The 20,993-nt window shown below is 43.3% G+C and overlaps 1 protein-coding gene across 5 annotated transcripts in view; it reads left to right on the top strand.

Annotated features, from left to right (window-relative positions):
• Positions 1 to 20,993, top strand: part of CLTCL1 (clathrin heavy chain like 1) — an 81,372-nt gene that overhangs the window by 47,409 nt on the left and 12,970 nt on the right. For all 5 annotated transcript variants that reach the window (XM_074206457.1, XM_074206456.1, XM_074206460.1 and 2 more), the window contains exons 19-26: positions 881 to 1,026; positions 1,652 to 1,835; positions 2,610 to 2,802; positions 3,655 to 3,812; positions 5,268 to 5,432; positions 16,696 to 16,803; positions 18,681 to 18,848; positions 18,934 to 19,083. In XM_074206457.1, the coding sequence (XP_074062558.1) occupies positions 881 to 1,026; positions 1,652 to 1,835; positions 2,610 to 2,802; positions 3,655 to 3,812; positions 5,268 to 5,432; positions 16,696 to 16,803; positions 18,681 to 18,848; positions 18,934 to 19,083 (1,272 nt within the window). The remainder of the gene's footprint in view (positions 1 to 880; positions 1,027 to 1,651; positions 1,836 to 2,609; positions 2,803 to 3,654; positions 3,813 to 5,267; positions 5,433 to 16,695; positions 16,804 to 18,680; positions 18,849 to 18,933; positions 19,084 to 20,993) is intronic.

Here is a 20,993-nt window from a genome sequence, read left to right as displayed (position 1 = left end):
TGCCATTTATCTCTGTTGGCATACAGCTGTGCCTAGCAATGAAAATCAGTGATTCTGAGAAACCTCTTAATCAGATTAGATCTCAAAGTCCTCGTGAGATAGGTATAGCCAAGTTGGTTGGGTTCAAGCTCTAGCATTGTGTCCTGGCTTGCTGCTGGGGAGTCCCCAGCCAGACCCTCAGTCCCTTGGAACCATCATTTCTTCTTCTATGTCTTCCTTGTCCTCTCTGCTTCCCTGGACACCAAAAATAGATCCTTCAGCCCATTCAAGGGGCCTTGTGCCCCTCTGACTTCTTCAGGGGAGGACACCATGTAGGGAAAAAGGAAGGATTTGGAGGAGCTGTTCAACCTGGGGGAAATGAGCTTGAGGCAGAATGGGGACTGGGGGGGGAGAAAGGGGATGTGAATGTTTCTTGGTGGCTGAACTGGGAGCAGACCTGGGTTTGAGGAAAGGGGAAGCCTCCTGACCAATGAAATATGCCACACCAGGGCATGGGCATGAGGGAGGCAGCCTGGGTCCTTGCTGGATGCCCATGGCAGTCCCCCTGACATTTCTTCCTCAACACTTATGCTCACCCAGGATGGGTTGGTTACCTTCCCGTGGTAGTCCTTAACCCATGGAGCTGTTTTTTCTTTTCTCAATATGCAATGCTGCCTAGAAGATGACCCCCCCGCCGCCACAGCCTCCATCACAGTGTAGTTAGGGAGAAGGCCTGAAGGCGGGGGGTGGGGTGCAGGCGCACACTATGGCTGTCCCTGGCCTCCGACCTGGCTTTCCCTCTCCCCTGGCCTCTGCCAAGTCCTCCCAGCTCTGACCGCTCACCACCAGTTGTTTGTTGTAAGCTAATTGGAATCCTCTTTCAAATATCGTTTAAACCCAGGTGGTGCAAACGGCTCTGTCTGAAACCCAGGATCCTGAAGAAGTCTCTGTGACTGTGAAAGCTTTCATGACAGCTGACCTGCCCAGTGAGCTGATCGAGCTCCTCGAGAAGATTGTCCTGGATAACTCTGTGTTTAGTGAGCACAGGTGAGATGTGGGGTGCCCCTCGGGCTGGCCTCCTTGGCCTGCCACCTGCACTGGCCCCTCTGTCCAGGCCACCTCAGGGAGCCATGACAAATGCTGCCTCTGCTTCACACCACCCTCCCCTCCCTTCTAGAGCCCCTCCAACTTTTAGGGATAGAATTTTCATTTCCATCAGGTGGAGTTTTCCTAGAGACCACCCTATTGAGGGGCCAGTATATCACTGCTGACATTTTAGCTTCCATGGGCACAGTTGGTACAGATGGCCCCCGTGTCTGCTGTATGGAGCAACCTGCTCCTCTGCCAGGTCCCCTCCACCCCTGCCCCCCACTTGTCTCTCTATGCCCCATAGTGGCCCCCTGGTTGGCTCTTCCCCATTGTCCATCTCCTCTCTGGAGCCTTCCTGTATCTCTCTTCTGGCACAAGTGCTCTCGGTGTACACAGTGATTGTGCTCCTGGGTCCCACCTTCCTCTGCTTAGCTGGCCTACTGGGTTTTCTTTAGCTTCTTCTTTAGGCTGGAGGAAATGACAAGGATTTGTCTGAAGTGGAAGAGTGGTCTTCCTGGGTCTGGACCTGGCTCCCTTCAGGAAGGCCCTCTGACCCGCCCACCCCCATTTGGTTCTTCCCCAGGAATCTGCAGAATCTCCTCATTTTGACGGCCATCAAGGCTGACCGCACCCGGGTGATGGAGTACGTCAATCGCCTGGACAACTACGATGCTCCTGACATCGCCAACATCGCCATCAGCAACGAGCTCTACGAGGAAGCCTTTGCCATCTTCAGGAAGTTTGACGTGAATACGTCGGCCGTGCAGGTGAGACCAGCCCCAGAGGACTGGTGAGATGTCCCCACACCACATGCAGTCCGAGGGGTGAGATCCGGTGTGGATGAGAAGAGGCCTACCCACCTTGGCATGAAGAGTTAATGATGGGAAATTCCAACAGTCAGAACCCTCACAGTGCTTACCTTGACTCTGAATTCCATTCTGGGAACTCCCCACATTCTAAGTGCTGAGCAGCATTTTTATTAGTTTCACCTAAAGAAGATTCTCTAGGAGAATACCTCCTATTTTTATAAGCCCAGTTTTCTCGTCACACACTTACAAGATGTTTTTAGATGTTCCCTATCGAGTCAAATTGAAATGAACGATTTGGGGTCTTGTTTGTATGAAGTAGGGACCCATTTTTCAAAACCCTTTAACCATAAGCACCTAGTAATGAAATCCTTCAGAACAGTGAGTGCTGAATCTGGCAAAGCTCAGCAGGAAGGCCCTGCCCTGGCAGCAGGAGGTGGCCCCCTCCCCAGGCCTAACCCCCCCCCCCCAGGAGATACTTGTGCTTCCCATCTTCCAGGCCCTTGGTCAAGATTTGATACCAGCAGCCAGGTGCAGGAGAGACTCCCAAGAGTGGGTGGTCCCCAGCCCAGCCCAGGGCCTTCTCTGGACCAGAAGGGATGGTTTGGGCAGCAGATTCTTGTTTATAGGAGTGTTGCAGAACTGAATTGACTTTTTAGTTTAAAGTTACAGCTTATTGACCCAATCCTGTAGCCTTAGAACTAGCTAACTCCCTGCCATTCTCCCAACTTCTAGGTCCTGATAGAACACATCGGGAATCTGGATCGTGCCTATGAGTTTGCAGAAAGATGCAACGAACCGGCTGTGTGGAGCCAGCTGGCCAGGGCGCAGCTCCAGAAGGACTTGGTGAGAGAGGCAATTGACTCCTACACCAAAGCGGATGACCCCTCCTCATACCTGGAAGTCGTGGAGGCTGCCAGCAGGAACGGTGAGTGAATGGCCCCCCTTCAGGGCATCGCCGTTCCCCCACTCTGCGCCACAGATGGCACCAGCTAAAAGGCAAAAAATTCCAGGGGGAGGGTGTGTTTATATGTCAGAGAGCATTACTAACCAGCACAGCTGGACCCATTAGAAAACCTGCTCTCCACAGATCACTAGTGGGGTTACTACTGCCATGCGACTTACTGGAGCCTCTGCCCATCTCTTCAAGGCGCCAGAGGTTAGCTAACTTTCTGCTAATGAGAATCTTCTTCCTCAGCCCCATTTGAATGCCTTATAGCTCTCTGAAACCTGGCAAATCTGGAGCAGTCATGGCAGAGCTTTAAGAGCCCTGGCCCACCCTTTCCGGATTTCCTGTTGGTATGCTACTTTGGATGAGGCAGCCTGGGCAAGGGGGCTGAGAAGCTGCCCCCCACAGAGAGGCTGCGTGGCCCTGGGTGAATCACTGCATGTCTCAAGCTCCATGGGTCAGGAAGCTTCTCCTCCAGGCACTTCCTGCTCTATGGACCCAGAGGACTGAACATCCTAAAGTGCCACACCTAGGAGCCTTGGTTCTGGGGAAGGCTTTTGACATTTGATCCTTGATCCCTCTGGCCCCGGGCTTTGCACAGCTGCTTCTGTCTGGTGCACACACTTCAACTGATAGTCTGGCCAGCAACCTTCCTACTTCATCCTTGCCTTAGTGGTTGACTTTGAGGTTCTTGTTTTCACTGGCCAAGTTCCGAGGAAAATTACCTGGCTTCCCCAGAGTAGAGGCCCATTATCTCAACTCCTACTTGCTCCAGTGACTGGGCTGCCCAGTGTTCACCAAATAGGTTACAGTTTGTGTTTCTTTCTCTAGGTAACTGGGAAGATCTAGTGAAATTTTTACATATGGCCAGGAAAAAGGCCCGAGAGTCATATGTAGAGACTGAACTGATTTTTTCTCTGGCTAAAACCAATCGCCTCTCTGAACTGGAGGAGTTTATCAATGGTCCAAACAATGCCCACATCCAACAGGTAAGAGTCGGAATAACAATGAGTCGTTTTCTTTCTTCATTCTCCTCATCCCCAACATGGGAAGTGGTTCCAAGGTTAGGTTGAGCCCAGGGCTAAACTGTCAAGCAGCAGCTGTACCCCAAGACCAGGGTCCTCCTTCCTTACCCCCGTCATCTTTGGGCTTTGACTTGAGGGTTCTTCCAACCACCTCCCACCATTGACCTGCAGGAAAGGTTGGTTGCCCCGAGAGTGTAACTCCATCATGCCCCTGGCTGTCTAAGCGGTATCATTTTAAGAAGAATTGGCTGTTTCTCCCAGAGTGTGCTTCCAGAATCATCAGTTTGCCTCCTTTGGGAGATAGGGAAAGGATCTTCTTCAGCCTTTTGCAGAAAATAAAAGATCAGACTAGGAAATGACAAGATGTCACTGGTGTCAGCCAGCCTTTTCATGTCACTGAGTGATAGCCCGAGAGTCCCCAGGAGGCCCAGCACTGAGGCTCAGGAGCCCCCTCAGCTAGTTGAACTTTTATGGGCTCTAGTCAACTTCCTCCTCTTTAAAGGGAACTCGCCCTATTGGAACTTCTAGACCTTTGCAGCTAGGGCTGTCAATTCAAGAGACTGTATCAGGATAGTCTTGTCATCTGCCTCGGCTATGGGGACAGTCCTCCCCGTCTTAGCATCTCCCTAATCTGCATTTGAGAGAAGTGGACTAGACCATGCAGAGAGTCTTCCTTCAGCCCACCTCTGCTTTCTTGCCATACAGGAGAATGAATCCTAGCCCCACAAGTGTGAGGCCTCTACCCAAAGGCTTTTTTTCCTGTCATTTGATTGACAAAACTGTCCTTTTATTTGTGGAGTAGGAAGAAAACCTTATTATGCCATTGGCCACCATTAATAATACTAAGTGGTATTGCTCCTTCATAGGGCAAAAGTCAAATTGTCACTGTTATTTTTTTTATTTATTTAAGGCAGTGGGGTTGAGTGACTTGCTCAAGGTCACACAGCTAGACAATATACGCGCTGGTATCTTCTCAGTTCTTTGAATCTAGAAATCTTATTTCGAGTTCAAATTGCATCTCTTGCCAGAGGGGCTTCACAGGCAGTGGCTTTGTAACCAAAGCTTATCCCTGCCCATTTCACAGGCAACCCCATCCCCTATCCCACCCCCACCCCCCACCCCACCTCCAGCCCAAGAGCTTTCTGTTGAACTTGACTCCAGAGGCTGATCTGCTTCTAAAGAAGCCTTTTGGGCAGGCTTTCTGAGGACCCAGGGTGAGCTCTGGAGAGTGACCAGGGTGGGAGATGTTCACATCATTCTGTCAGGTGTCAAAGAAGTCCCTCTGCTCCTCCAGGGCAGAGTTTGCCAGACTGGCTGTGGACTCCTGAGACCTCTGTCCTCTGTGCCTCCCCACTGTTGCCTGTTATATGTTGACTTGAAATCTCCTTCTCCATGGAATTAACCAGAGCATTTCTCTAGGTTGGTGACCGCTGCTATGAGGAGGCCATGTATGAGGCAGCCAAGCTGCTCTACAATAATGTGTCCAATTTTGCCCGCCTGGCATCTACCCTGGTCCATCTGGGAGAGTATCAGGCTGCAGTGGACAGCAGTCGCAAGGCCAACAGCACCAGAACCTGGAAGGAGGTAACACTTTAAACCCCGTCTATCCTGACCCATTGACTGTTTGTGCCCCATCTATCATTTTTACATTTTCAGCTATTTTCTTTTTTAAAAATTTGTTTTGGGGTGGCTAGGTGGTGCAGTGGATAAAGCACTGGCCCTGGAGTCAGGAGTACCTGGGTTCAAATCCGATCTCAGACACTTAATAATTACCTAGCTGCGTGGCCTTGGGCAAGCCACATAACCCCATTGCCTTGCAAAAATCTAAAAAAAAAAAATTATTTCATATTTTATTTTTCCCCAGTTACATGTAAAAATTTTTAACATTTGTTTTTAAAACTTGGGAGTTTGGAGCAGCTTGGTGGCACAGGGGATAGAGCTCTGACCCTGGAGTCAGGAGGACCTGAGTTCACATTCAGCCTCAGCCACTTAATAATGACCTAGTTGTGTGACTTTAAGCAAGTCACTTAAACCCTATTGCCTTGCAAAAAAAAAAATAAATACAACTTGGGAATTCTAAATTCTCTTCCTTCCTCCCCCCATCCCCTCATTGAGAAGGCAACAATTTGAAACAGGTTATACTATGCAATCACACAAAACACTTCCATATTCATCATACTGTGAAAGAAAACAGACCCAAAAAACCTCAAGAAAAATAAAAGTAAAAAAAAAATTGCTTTTGTTTTGTCAGACACTATTCTATCTTTGGGGTTAGATAGCATTTTTCATTGTAGTGTTGAGAATAGCTAAGTCATTCAGAGCTGATCATATAATATTGCAGTTACTTTGTACACAGTACATTTCACTTTGCATCAGCTCATTTAAATCTTTTCAGTGTGTCCTGAGAGTGTCCTGCTCATCATTTTAAAAAAATTTTCTTTATAGCACAGTAGTATTCTATCATAATCATATACCACAATTTGTTCAGCCATTTTCCAGTCAATGGACATCCCCTCCAATTTCCAATTCTTTGTCACCAGAAAAGAACTGCTTTAAATATTTTTATACATATAGGTCCTTTTTCTTGGTATTAGATCAACAGGAATGCATTAGTTTTATAGTCCTTTGGGTATAGTTCCAAATTACTCTACAGTGCATTAATATCTCATTTTTCGCACATCCCCTCCAATATTTGTCCTTTTATTTTTTTAATTTGCATTTTTCCAACCAGTAATGAATATTTTTCATATGGCTATAGCTAGCTTTGATTACTTCAACTGAAAACTATCCATATCTTTTGGTCATTTATCAATTGCGGAATGAATAGGTCTTATTTTTATAACCCCTCTATGTTTGAGAAATGAGGCCTTTATCAGAGAAATTTGCTTCAAAATTTTCATTAGAATTACTATTGCTAATTGTATTTCCCTCCATCCTAGTTCCCTGGCTGTTTATTCTATTCTCTTTCTCTCCATGCCTCCTTAAAAGTATTTTGCTTAAAAATTGGAAATTGAAGTGATGCCCATCTAGTGCGGAATGACTGAACAAGTTATGTATTTGATGAAGTCCTATTAAATTATGAGTGGCTGGACTTTAGAAAAGCCTGGAAAGATTTGCATGAACTGATGCTGAGTGAAGTGAGCAGAACCAGAAAAACACTAAACACATTAACAGCAACACTGTGTGATGATCAACTATGATAGACCCGGCTCTTCTCAGCAACACAATGCAAAGACAGTTCTAAAAGAGTTGTGATGGGAAATACCATCTATATCCCCATCCACTGAAAGAGCTATGGAGTCCATGTGTAAAAAAAAATACACTAAAGAAAATTTTCAGAGACTGATCTGAGCAAAGGCAAGTTTTTATTTACTTTTCTCTAGAAAAGGGTGGGCAAACTAACAGGCACATCAAGATAGTGTCTTAGAGAGCTGCACTGAACACACAGCAAGTTTGGTTTATAAAGATTCTAACTGTAGTTTGCTCATCCTAACACCCTTCCCCTTTAGCCCACTGGCTGGGTTTCAAGGGGTACAGTCTATTCATGGAAACCTACTCCAGCAACAGACACATAGTTTAGAGGTTCTGGTAACCTTCATAATTGTTTTGACTAGAAAAAATAAGATTCCCATGGTCAGTGCCTCAGTTAGTAAAACAGTCTTATTACAAAAACAGGATGTCCTGGGTCCCTTGGAATGCAAGGTTTTCTTGACAAAAAACATTTCTTAACCCTGAGAGGACTTCCCCAAGGAACTTTCCCCACACAATCCCTCCCCTTATTTATTAATAATTGAAGTCCTCTCATACTATCCTTGATACATCCCCTCAGCAAGATTCTCACATTCATCATGCCCCTCAGGTTCTATTCTCTCTTCCTGTCCAGTTGAGACCCATCTTCTCAACAATGGACAGGCAATAAACAAGATTGAGCATAAGTAAGGGTGATATACTTTTAGAGTCACAGGGAAAGTTACACATATTAAAAGGAGTAGTATCCCCTGACCACACAACCCATATACACATAGACACAAAATAGAGATGAATTTGTCTGGGGTCTCTTTTTTCCCCTGGGAGCTTTCAATATCTTTCTGTATATTCAGAGTCCATTCCAAAAATTTCTCTCCAGTTCATGTGACTTACTGAGATTTTCTCTTCTCACAACATCTTATCAGACTTAGACTCATGTTTTCATCATTTAAACAATAAAATCTTAGAGCAAATCACTCTTAACTTCCTTAGTTGTATCATTGCACAAATGAATTGATGAAAATTTTTGTTTATAACATATATATTAGATAATCATCTAAGAACAAAGAGTGTTCAACAAGTAACATGCAGGGCGACTAGGTGGCACAGTGGGTAGAACACCAGCCCTGAAGTCAGGAGTAGCTGAGTTCAAATGCGGCCTCAGACACTTAATATGACCTGTGTGGCCTTGGACAAGCCACTTAACCCCATTTGACTTGCAAAAACCTAAAAAAAAACAAAAACAAAAAGCAAGTAACATACAGTTTTAACCTCTTGCTCCTTATTAAAATAATAATTCAATCATCCTTAACTAAAATAAAATTCCTTTCTTCCCAGAATATTTCTAAATCTACTCTAGATGATTCTTCTGATAATCTTGACTTACATTCCCTTCTTTAAAGTAGAATTTGAAACTGGGGGCGGCTAAGTGGCATAGTGAATAGAGCCACCAGCCTTGGAGTCAGGAGTTCAAATCCTGGGTTCAAATCTGACCTCAGACACTTAATAATTACCTAGCCATGTGGCCTTGGGCAAGCCATTTAACCCCATTGCCTTGAAAAAAAAAATCTAAAAAACAAAAAGAATTTGAAACTGCTTTTGTACAGAATTGTATCTTAAGATGACAAAACTCTTTATTCTTCTTACCTAAATATCCTGAAAAATCAAGGGATCTTTATTCTTGTCAGAATATATAGCTAACAGAAGAGATTAAAAACCACACACTAGCCTATCTAACTATTGAACTCCAAGTGACCTAAAATTTCTGTATCAGATTTGCTCATAGGGGTTTACTCTAAAGATCCAGGACATCAAAGGAAAATTCCTTTATAGATATAACTTTGAGGGTCTGTTTCCAGGCAGAGGTCATGTCAAATACCTTAAGCCAAATTTTAGATTTATCTGGTGAAACATTATTCGAATGTCAAATTTGCGGAAATCAAGTCAGAAAAGGTCCAACCTCAGGCTACACTGAAAAGCTGTCCCTTCAACTTTTTTTATCCCAATGCACCTGTAGTCTCCAAATCTCCATCTGGCTTCTGGGCTTCAAAAGAGCATTGACCTAACAGTACTTCCTTCACTGATCATACCTGGTACCAGACACTGAACAAAAGCCAATTAAAAGTTTTATGATCAGGGGTGGCCAGGTGGCACAGTGGATAGAGCACTGGCCCTGGAGTCAGGAGTACCTGAGTTCAAATCGGCCTTAGACACTTAATAATTATCTAGCTGTGTGGCCTTGGGCAAGCTACTTAGCCCTATTGCCTTGCAAAAACTAAAAAAAAAAAAAAAAAAGTTTTATGATCTGAAATGATAATTGCATCTAATTCTATCTCCAAGTGAATCCAGTTCTCAAAGTCTAAATACTAATTATAATCTGGATGGGAGGGGTCATAATCATCCCCCTCCCCTATGCATATATCTACTCTGAAAGTGTCCCTCTGGTGGCACTGATTTCCTTTTTTTTCTTTTGTGGTTTTTCAAAGGCAATGGAGTTAAGTGACTTGCCCAAGGTCACACGGCTAGGTAATTATTGTCTGAGGTCAGATTTGAACACAGGTCATCCTGACTCCAGGACTGGTTCTCTATCCACTGTGGCACCTAGCTGCTCCCCAGGTGGCATTAATTTTTCATCTATAGATCCTGTCTTTGTCTGAAATCATATCTGCTTTATTCCTAGATAAACATGGTATGTCAGGGGGCCCTCTTGGCTAGGGACTTCTCCTCTTAGCCTGCTGTATTATGTGATAGATAAATACCTTCTCTGGCTAGGGGATCATCTCCAGAATTCTCACCTAATAGAGATTGTTACAGAAAAATCTCAAAATTATCATTATTTTTATCTTTCCCGTGTTACTCAGGTGCTTTTACTTCAAAGAAAAGCATTGAGATATATATAATTATAATAATCCCAATTTACATATATAATTGGCAAATGATTTTCTGTAATAAATTTGTTAAATTATTAACCATGTCGAAATAGAAATCATTACTTTCAGAATCTTCAACATGTGTGGGGGGGGTTTAGGTTTTTTTTTTTGCAAGGCAGACGGGGTTAAGTGGCTTGCCCAAGGCCACACAGCTAGGTCATTATTAAATGTCTGAGACCAGATTTGAACCCAGGTACTCCTGACTCCAGGGCCGATGCTTTATCCACTACGCCACCTAGCCGCCCCTCAACATATGTTATTAATTCCAAATGTAACAAAATAGTAATAAGAATAACACATTAATTACTAGATTTTTTCAAAACAGTCTCTCCATTGCATTTATTCATGGACCTACATATCTAAAACAAGGTCCAACACAGTGTTTAAAAATTTCAGGAATCCCTGAGATTCATGACTTTTGATATTCTTCCCAATTATCCCTACAAAGCAATCAATTATTAATCCCAAGCTTTGACATCATTACAGTAAAATCACTTATATTTACAAAAGTAGATCACATAACTTTTCAACTTCTTACTCACTGATAAATTACCTAACTAGCAGTTACTTTTCAATTTCCCAATCATCTTTCAGTGCCCCTCACACTTACTCAATATTATTGAAAGGGTATTTAGCATTTAGGATACACTTCCCAATCTCCAATACACTATTCTTCTCAGTTTGCCATGTTGCTTCTTTAGAATTGATCATTTAATTCTTAATCTGCATGGAACATAAGGTTTCCATGCTGACATCTCATTCTCTTAATGCTTCATAGAACCACAGGTTCTCTTAAAGTTAACCTTGTACCTAAATATCTTTTACATGCAAATTTCTTTAACATTTTTGTTTTATAAGCTTATTTTTACCTCTTATTCCAAATACATTCTTATTTTCACAAAGAAAATAAGATTCTTCACAAATTTAATCTTCTACATATGAGAATTTCAAAATCCCAATTTAAAGTTTTGTACACATATCAATATTACACTTACATAGAACAGGATACATTTTCTTCTTCTTAAATGATGGATATTAAATAAGCTACTTTGATCTTACATGTATATGTTTCGTTCCATGAACACAAAGTGAAAAACAGTTTTTCACAAACTCTGGGTCAAAAAGACCTTGAGAAAGATAGACCCTTGACAAGGCATTCTCCAGTTTTCTCATAATAAAACTTTACAAATGTGATAGATGAAACTATTCATTGTTTGTTCTTACAACACCATTTAAATTCTCAAAACATTTAGTTTGAATCTGTTCTTATACAGAGTTTACTAATTATACTGAACACATTTCAATTTCATGTATATTCCCCTTTACTCCCTAGAACTTTTACAACACAAAAAAATTCTTAAGACTGGATGTTTCTAAGAATCCCTTTTTATGATTACAAGATTTTCTTTGTATTTCTCTTAAATTCCAAAAGTCATATCCTTATTTTCTTTTTCAAAAACCTGAAAGTTTGCAAATTGTTGTTATTGGTGCAATTCTAACCTTTGAATGCTCCAACTCACTACAGCTTTTATCCTTACTGACCAACATTTCTTAATATTAGAACCTTTAGGAATATTACCATATCATAATCAAAATTGCACATTTTTGCAATTCCTTTTAATTCAGGTTACATGTATTTTCAGATTTGTACAGAAGATTAGCCCATTATAGTTATCTAATTGAAGAAACAATAATAAAATTAACGTTTACCTAGCAATTGCTTTCATGTCAAGCTTTTCATATTATAGGGTTTATTACTTTCCAATCAATTCACTGCCAGATATTACAAAAGTGGCAGCCTAATGCAATTTTCAAATTGCCCCAACCTCATTTAAAAACATATCTCCATTTAGACTTCTAGCTCTCTATACTTCTCTTCTTACATTGATTTTTAAATCACTTTTCAAAGCTCTCAAAATTCATCTTTTTACTTATACAAAGTCAAACCTGCTCATACCTTCCTCCACACTTCACAAATGCTTTAACCAACTTCCATACTTCACAAATGGTTCAAGAACCCCAGCTTACTACATTCCTTTTCATTTTTTTCTTGCGACCCTTTTATTCTCTTCCCAAGTCTTTCAAACCCGTTACTCACACTGAACAACTTACATTTTCCCTTAATATACTTTTCCACCATTCTTTTCCATTCAAATTTTCCATTCCATTTTAATATTTAACATTTCATGATTTTAACTGGTATAACTTTTGAGAAGGCAAACAGCTGCTCAAAAATCCCACAGACTAATGAGAGTATCCCCTGTTCCCCTCATCAGATAGAGTAAACCAAATAACTTCTCTTTAAGGGGACAGCCCTATATCTTTTCTGGGGGAATCATCTGTTTTTAGATCCTCAATTGTCCCATCATTTTCTGGAATAACATTATCAGAATCTAGTAATAAACTCCGGAAACTCTAATGTTACCATATAGAAAACTTGGATTCATTCTGTTAAATGATCTATCATTTCCAGCACATGCTTCAGTTTTCCTTTTTCTGGCATTTCTATATGATCAATTTATGGACTTGAGAATAGACAAAGACCAAACTCTTTTGTCCCTCTGGAATTTTCTTCCTCAAAGCTTTCTCAGTGTCAAATAACATTTCTTTCATGATTTGTTTACTTAACACATATCTTTCCTATCTGGTAATACTGTCTCGCTTTCTGTTTCTATACCTTCAAATAAATTCTCTTTTTAACCCTTGTTTTACCAGGTCTTCACAAAACAATTTCCTCTATTTAATCCTTTTTCTTTCTTTTTTTTTTTTTTAGAAAAATTTTATTTATTTTGAGTTTTACAATTTTCCCCCATTCTTGCTTTCCTCCCCCTGACCACAGAAGGCATTCTGTTAGTCTTACATTGGTTCGATATTATACATTGATCTCAGTTGAATGTGATGACAGAGAAATCATATCCTTAAGGAAGAAAAATAAAGTATGAGATAGTAAAATTTTATAATAATTTTTTTTTCTAATTTGACAGTAATAATCTTTGGTCTCTGTTCAAAGTCCATACTTCTTTCTCTGTATACAGATGGTATTTTCCATTGCAGATAGCCCAAAATTGTCCCTGGCTGTTGAACTGATGAAATGAGCAAGTCCATCAAGGTTGATCATCGCCCCCATGTTGCTTCTTAGGGTGTACAGTGTTTTTCTGGTTCTGCTCATCTCGCTCAGCATCAGTTCATGCATATCTTTCCAGGCTTCCCTGAATTCCCATCCTTCCTGGTTTCTAATAGAACAACAGTGTCCCATGACATACATATATCACAGTACGTTAAGCCATTCCCCAATTGAAGAACTTAATTTCCAATTTTTTGCCACCACAAACATGGCTGCTATAAATATTTTTCTACAAATGTTAATCCTTTTTCTTAATAAATTCCCTTTTTGCTCCCATTCAAGGTCAAGAGATAAGGGCCAGGGCAAATGACTAGCAGCAGAGAAGGGGAGGGAGTGAGAAAAAGTTATTCTTGCAGCACAGAATTAGAGAAGAAGCAAGTCAACAGTATTTAATCATTTTCTGCATTTTGCCTTTTTTCTTTGGTATTTCTTCCCAATTATTAAGTCTAGACCCTAGAGCCCTCAGCCAGCACTTTTCCTTGAAGCTTTAAATGTGACCCTCCCATGTTTCTCCAGATCCCCTACAGACTCAAACAGCTTGGGCTTTTTCTCTGAACTCCCTACAGCTTCTAACTGCTAGGGAGCTCCTCTGCCTCTATCCTTACAGACTTGAACTGCTTAGGTGAGGTGGAGTTCAGGTCACCCAGGGCATCACCAATCTTGTCCAGGTCCCTGACTCACAGGTCTTAGCTGCCTGGGCTTGTGTACACAAACTTATGTTACTCCGGTGGTCTTTCAGATCACAAATCGGCTTCTGCAGCAGGGCCCTCTCTCTCTCTCTCTCTCTCTCTCTCTCTCGTTGTGCTGCCTCTGGGGGTCTTCAGACTTTTAGTTTTGCTCAAACTGAGTCTCTCTTCAGGATTCTTCCCTCAGTCCTCAAGGGGTCTTCGTGGGTGTTACATCATGCACTACTGAAACAATAGCTGGCACCTACTTGTATCTGTGTCTAGGAGAGTGTTGAGGGGATTGATTCCCAGCCATGTACCAAAACTGGGTGTGATAAAAATACACTAAAGAAGGGACAGCTAGGTGGCGCAGTGGATAGAGCACCAGCCCTGGAGTCAGGAGTACCTGAGTTCAAATCCGATCTCAGATACTTAATAATTGTGTGACCCTTGGGTAAGCCACTTAATCCTATTTGCCTTGCAAAAACCTAAAAAAAAATAAACTAAAGAAAATTTTCAGAGACTTAAAGTTTTTATTTACTTTTCCCAAGAAAAGGGCTGACACATCAATATAGTGTCTTAGCTGTGCTAAATGCACAGCAGGTTTGGTTTATAAAGATTCTAACTGCAGTTTCCCCACCCCAACTCCCTTCCTCTTTAGCCTATTGGCTGGGTTTCAGGGGGTACAGTCTATTCACAGAAACTTACTCCAGCAACAGACACAAAGAAAGGAATGCAATATTTTCAAAATATGTATCTCACCAGATGGTGGGGTGACCTGTTACTAGACCAGAGGTTCTCATGATCTTCATAATTATTTTGACTTGAAAAAGTAGAATTCTCATGGTCAGTGCCTCAGTTAGCAAAATAGTCTTATTGCAAAAGCAGGATGTCCTGGGTCCCATTCTGTAGAGCAATTTGGAACTATACCCAAAGGGCTATAAATCCGTGCATTTCCTTTGACCTAGCAATACCAAGAAAAAGGACCAATGTGTACAAAAATACTTAGAACAGCTCTTTTCTGCTGGTAAAGAATCGGAAATTGAGGGATGCTCATACATTGGGGAATGGCACAACAAATTGTGGTATGTGATTATGATGGAATACTATTGTGCTACTAGAAATGAAAAAAGAAAAAAAGCACATTATTTTTAATTTTTAAAATTTGTTTCATGTTTTTCCTCCTCAGGGTTTTTTCATTTATATCAAATTCCTTGCTACCAAGAGGAGAGGGAATGTGGAATCAGAACCCTACAAAAAAATGAGTGCTAAAAACGCTTTACATGCAATTGGGGGAAAAAATCATATTAAAAGGTGTTTTGCCTCCTGATTACCCTCCCCCAAACTGCTTTCTCTTCTATTTCCTTCTCCCACCTTCTCCCAATTGAGTTTGTATGTTATTCCCTCTTTTGAGCCAATTCTGATGAGAGTAAGGTTCACTCACTGCTCACCTTCCCCATCTTCTCTTCCACTGTAAAAGCTTTTTCTTGCCTCTTTTATGTGAGATAATTACTTCACTCTACTTCTCCCCTTCCCTTTCTCCCAGTGCATTCCTCTTTCTTATCCCTTTATTTTTTAGACATCATCCCTACATATTCAACTCACTGTGTCCTCTGTCTATACACATACACATACACATAGATCCATTCTAGCTATCATATAATAATGAGAAAGTTCTTAGGAGTTATAAGTATCATATTCCCCTGTAGAAATAGAAACAATTTAACCTCATTAAGTCCCTATGATTTTGGGGGGGGGGGGGTTAGGGGAGAGCTTGGGCAAGTCATTGTCTTTTCTCCACCCTCTTGGTGGTTTCATCCCATTCAAAGGTTTTCAGCTGTTTTCAAAAATAAAATACAAAGACTTTGAGCCTCACATCCTACCTCATCATGCTTCTGAAAGAGGTCAAGGGGGGTGGCTAGGTGGTGCAGTGGATATAGCACTGGCCCTGGAGTCAGTTTAAATCCGGCCTCAGACACTTAATAATTGCCTAGCTGTGTGGCCTTGGGCAAGTCACTTAACCCCATTGCCTTGCAAAAAAAAAAAGAAGAAGAAGAAAAGAAAAGAAACTCTCCGAAAGAAGTCAAGGTAGCTGAGATAATTCATCTTTGGCTACGTTTCCATCCTGCTTTCCCAGAAATTGTCAGGGGGCCAGAAGGTCTAGTCTTCCAGGCTTTGTTGGTCCACCTGGGCTGCTGGGAATAAGAGTATGCTGGGTGTGGAGGTTTCCCTAGGAGAGCCACTAGTGGAGGATGGCATGAGAGCCAGCAGGCCTCCCCAGTCTGATGGACTCACTGTCCCCCACCTCCTTTCTGAGAAGAGTGGATCGGTCTCCAGGGTTAGCAGGCCTGTGCTATGAGGAGCAGCTGCACCATTTTCTGGATAGTCTAGCTGCCTTGCCTTGCTTGGGATCCAGCCAGGCTTGGGCCCATGCTTGGATTTCATGGGCTCAAATCCAGAGGGGCTGTAGCCCTAGCTCATCCTCCTGCTCTACTTTGCCTTTTAGGGTAGCTTATATTTGGCAAGGTCTGGCCTTGGAAGGAAGTTTAGGGGACTGTCCTGAGGGCCCACACCAGCAATTCCTGGAGGCTCTGGCTCCTCCTTTCATTCTGTTTTTTCTCCTAGACTTACGATTGCACAAGTCATTTTTCTAGCCTTGGGGTCCTTGAAAAAAATCTCACTTGGAGAACATTTTTGGAAGCCCCAAGGTTTTACCCAGAGCATTACCCTTCTACCTAGAGGAGCTGAATAATAATAATCTGGGGTCCCTGCTGTGGTTCAGGACCCAGGTGCTGTGGCTGGAACAAGGTTTTGGGGAGATGCCATGAGGAAGCACTGAGCCTCATTTCTTTAGCCAAAGTTCTCCTTTTTGCCTCTTGCAGGTCTGTTTTGCCTGTGTGGATGGTGAGGAGTTCCGCTTGGCCCAGTTATGTGGCCTCCACATAGTCATCCATGCAGACGAGCTTGAAGAGCTCATCAGCTATTACCAGGTGAGCTCCCACTCTGTCCTCCTCACCCCTAGGGGCCTTGATCCCTGACTGGTTCCCAGGTCACCAGTTGCCAGCATTTCATGAGCGCAGGAGAGGCTCCCATGTGTCATTGCTGTCCTTTGTGACTTAATGTATGTGTGAAAAAGGTGTTCTCCAGACCAAGTTGAGCCTACTGTTTCATTTTGGGAAAATGCAAACTGATGACTGTTGTCACATGCCATGTCTTGTCCTCTGGTTAGGTGGGCAGAGCTAGCAGCAGCAAAATCCGTGAGGGAGAAGAGGGGTGGGGGCATAGAGGATGGGGGGAGAAAGGGCCCAGGAACCAAGTGAGCCCAATTGGAGACCAGAGTGGGTTCTCTTTATTTTGTTTTGTTAGAAGGAATGGTGTGCTGAGTAGAGGAAAAGGGAATATTCAGGATGAAAGCAAGATGAAAATAGAAGATATAATATAAATTGGAGACAGAAGCCTTCCCTGCTCTCCAGGAGGCCCCCCATCTAACCAGTCCTAATTCTTCTTACACAAATGACTAATATGTAAATTTATTGAACACAAATGTACATATACAATTTTTACCAGACTGTTTACTGCCATGGGGAGGTGGGGGAAGGGAAGGTGGTAGAAAAATGTGAAACTTAAAAATTTGCAAATGAAAAGTTAAAATAAATAAAAAACAGGCTGACAACTCTCTGCTTCCCTCCTTGGACTATAATGACTTGGGCTCTATCTTTTACACATTTAAGTTTTCATGTGAGTTATTACTATACATGGAAGGCCAACCTCTCCATTTAAGAACAGAGATCATTTTTTAGGTTTTCAAAGAAAACACTGTCTTGAAGTCTATTTTCTTAGATCAGGCGTTCTTGACATGGGACCCATGGACAACTGTTAGGACATTCATGAACCTGTACTTTCCACACTTTGCCTCAGACTGAAACTAACCATTTGTTTCCATTCTTAATGGCGGTGGCAAACCCCAATGAGCTCCAGACAACCCAAGGGTCTGTGACATCTGAAGGGTTCTGCATCCCTGGCCACTTGGAGTGCCAGGTCTCTGAACACCAGTCCCCTTCCCCCTGTGCCCTTAGGCTCACGAGGGAGCTGTCAGTCTGGAGTGTTGGCATTTCTGTGGGTGTCCTCCTTCCATGGAACAGGACTTCATTGACTTCTCTTCATAACTCGATGTTAATAGAGGAGGGATTGTTTCTGTTTTTAAATCACTTGTGATTATTGTTACTGTGTGCTCCTTTGTGCTAAGGCCCTGCTTGGTGGTTGTTGCCTTGGAATCTGTCTCCTTAAAGGAATTACTGGATTTTCAATGTTGACTTCAAAGTCAAGAGTTGTCCCTCCTGTTTCTAAGAAGGTGGGGGGGCCTTGGTGGGGCGAGACAGATTTGTTGGCTGGTGTGTTGTGTGAGGGGTGGGCTTGACCTGCCTCTCCCAACCGGCCACATTAGACCTGCTAGTAAGGCTTAGCAGATGCTTCAACTGCCTTTCTGTCTATCTTGTATATCACAGAGGTTTCCTTTACTTTGGTCTGTGGAAGTTTGCTTGTGTTGAATGAAACACGCTGCAGATGTTCCTTTTTTCCAGAGTTTGCCCATCTGGGCTGGGATCTGGTAGGCCCCACGTTGGGCACAGGGTAAGAAGGGCGCGGTCCAAAGGGCCATCAGATCACATCTGGATCAGCTAGGGAGGGGACAGTCCAGGGTCATTGCCAGAACCCAAGATCTCATGTGCCAGGTCACACATTCCCCAGGGCCACTGCGGTCTCATCTGATGGGTCTTGCCATGCTCGGGGCTGGCATTGTTGGATGTGAAGGCTTTTCCTTCCAATTTACATTCCCAGTCCTCAGGGCATCCTTATTCTTCCTTCCCAGGACCGTGGCTATTTTGAAGAAGTGATTGCCCTGCTGGAGGCTGCTCTGGGTCTGGAGCGAGCCCACATGGGGATGTTCACTGAGCTCGCCATCCTGTACTCCAAATACAAGCCACAGAAGATGCGAGAGCACCTGGATCTCTTCTGGTCCAGAGTCAACATTCCCAAGGTGAGACTGCCACCAAGGGGGAGGCTGGTGGGCACTGCTGCCCAGGGCTCCCCCTGATCCTTGCTCCCTGTCCCGCCTCCAACAGGTTCTGCGAGCTGCCGAGCAAGCTCACCTCTGGGCTGAGCTCGTCTTCCTCTATGATAAGTACGAAGAATATGATAATGCCATCACCACCATGATGGCCCATCCCACAGAGGCCTGGAAAGAAGGGCAGTTCAAGGACATCATCACTAAGGTAATATGTACACCCTCATTGCACTGGCTGCCCTCATTTGGATGCTGATGGGAGCTGAGTGTGGTTCCCAGACTTTGATACCATCTCTCAAGCTGGAAGGGAGCCCAAGAGCGTCTTGTCCACCAGGGCTTGGCTTAAGACTCTGCCTTCCCCTCCCCCCTTCCCTCCCCATCCCATCCCTCAGGGAGCCTGGGCCACTTTTCTAGTAGCTTCTCATGAGAGGCTCTCCCATCTTTACTATTCTGCTCTTTTCCCCCATTGCAAGTCAGTTCAGTTCAATTTCCAAAACAAGCACAGATGTGCTAGGCTGGCCAAGGGCTGCCCAGGGAGCAAGGCGGGGTTGGAGGCCGCCGGTCAAACCCTCTTGCACATGATGGGCCTTCAGATGCTTGAAGAGCCTGTCATTAACCCACCCCGGATGAGGCCCACTGCTGGCTTGGCTCAGGTCCCTGTACCAGTGGTGTTTATATTTTTAAACAGAGCTTAACCAAAACAGGCTGGAGTCTTTCGACTGCTATGCCAAACTAAACATTTTTTGTGGAGATGAAACTTTTGTGGCCTTGAGTGGTCATTGTCAATAGGTGGTGCCCAGAACTGGACCCAGGGTTCCACATGAGCTCTAACCACAGCAGAATCCGTGGCTTATGTCACTTCCCTGGATGGGGGACTGGATCAGAGCCCAAGGTGACCTGAGGAGCTTTGGCTTCTAAAGTTCACTGAGACTCTCCAGAGTCTGCAGATTCTTGTCTACCTCTGCCTCTTCAATTTTGTCCCTGGAACCCTGATTGCCTTGAACCTGTACATGACTCTCATTGTACTAGATTTTGCACATAATTGTAGCCTGACCAGGAGCTATTTTTTCCATCCTGATGGAATCTTTGCCAGCTTTGTCACTGCCACACAATGTGATAAACATGTCTCTATATGACTGCATTATTATTATTATTTTATTGTTTATTTTAATTGAGTTTCAAATTTTCTCCCTCCCCTACCCATTGAGAAGGCAGGAAATAGAAATCTATTACAGATATGTATAATGAACTTCTACATTAGCCATGTTCCATTGCCCTCCCCCAAAAAAACACAAGGAAAAAAAGTATATTTGGATTAACATTCATCAGTTCTCTCTCAGAAGATGGCACGAGTTTCAACTACTGCTTTATTAAAACCACACAGAGCTGAGCATTGCCTTGGCAGATCCTCCTCTTTGGGTCACTGCTGTTCTTTCTATCCCAAATCCAGCTAGTAGAGCCCACGTTGTTCCATCTCTTCCACATGGATGTTCTTTGGGTTGGAGAAGGGATGAAAGGCAAATATCCCAGCCCTCTCTTGGAGAAATTTCTTCAGCTTTGGTTCATTTTCATATTTTTGGATTTTATTGTGGGTTTTTTTCCCAGTTGCCCTTGTCTTCCACCTGTCTCTCTAAATTAAAAATCCACTGCTTCGGCCCTCTGACTTTCATGCTGTTTCATGTAGATAACTAATCTGTTTGAGATGAGAGGGCATGTTCAGTCTTTGTACGGGCAGAGCCCTTCTGCCTCTCACTGTCACCCATCCATCTTGGTCCTTGAAGTGTTGAATTTTTGCCAGTTGGGTATTTCAACAGCTCCAGTCACAGTGACTTGTTGGCATCCAAAGGTGGCATCCAAACAGAGAGAATGGCTCTGCCATCCCACAGCTGCTGCAGCAGAAACAAAAAATATTCCAGATCAAATTAGATCAAGAAATCAAGTGAGAAACCACTGTGACCGAGGTTATCCATCCCAGAGCTGCATAAGGAGTCCCTGGACAGTAGGCAATGGGACCTGGCAGAAAAGCAGCTATAGCATCAGAAAACAAGGGAAGCCTTGTCATGTGGCCAGAGCCTACCCAGGAATCCCTGTGGCCTAAAAGAGCAACCTCATCTTAGA

This window comes from Macrotis lagotis, chromosome X (assembly GCF_037893015.1).
Source record: "Macrotis lagotis isolate mMagLag1 chromosome X, bilby.v1.9.chrom.fasta, whole genome shotgun sequence".
In the NCBI taxonomy this organism is placed as follows: Eukaryota; Metazoa; Chordata; class Mammalia; order Peramelemorphia; family Peramelidae; genus Macrotis; species Macrotis lagotis.
Note: the sequence above shows the minus strand (reverse complement) of the source record. Positions and strands in the feature narration are given on the sequence as shown.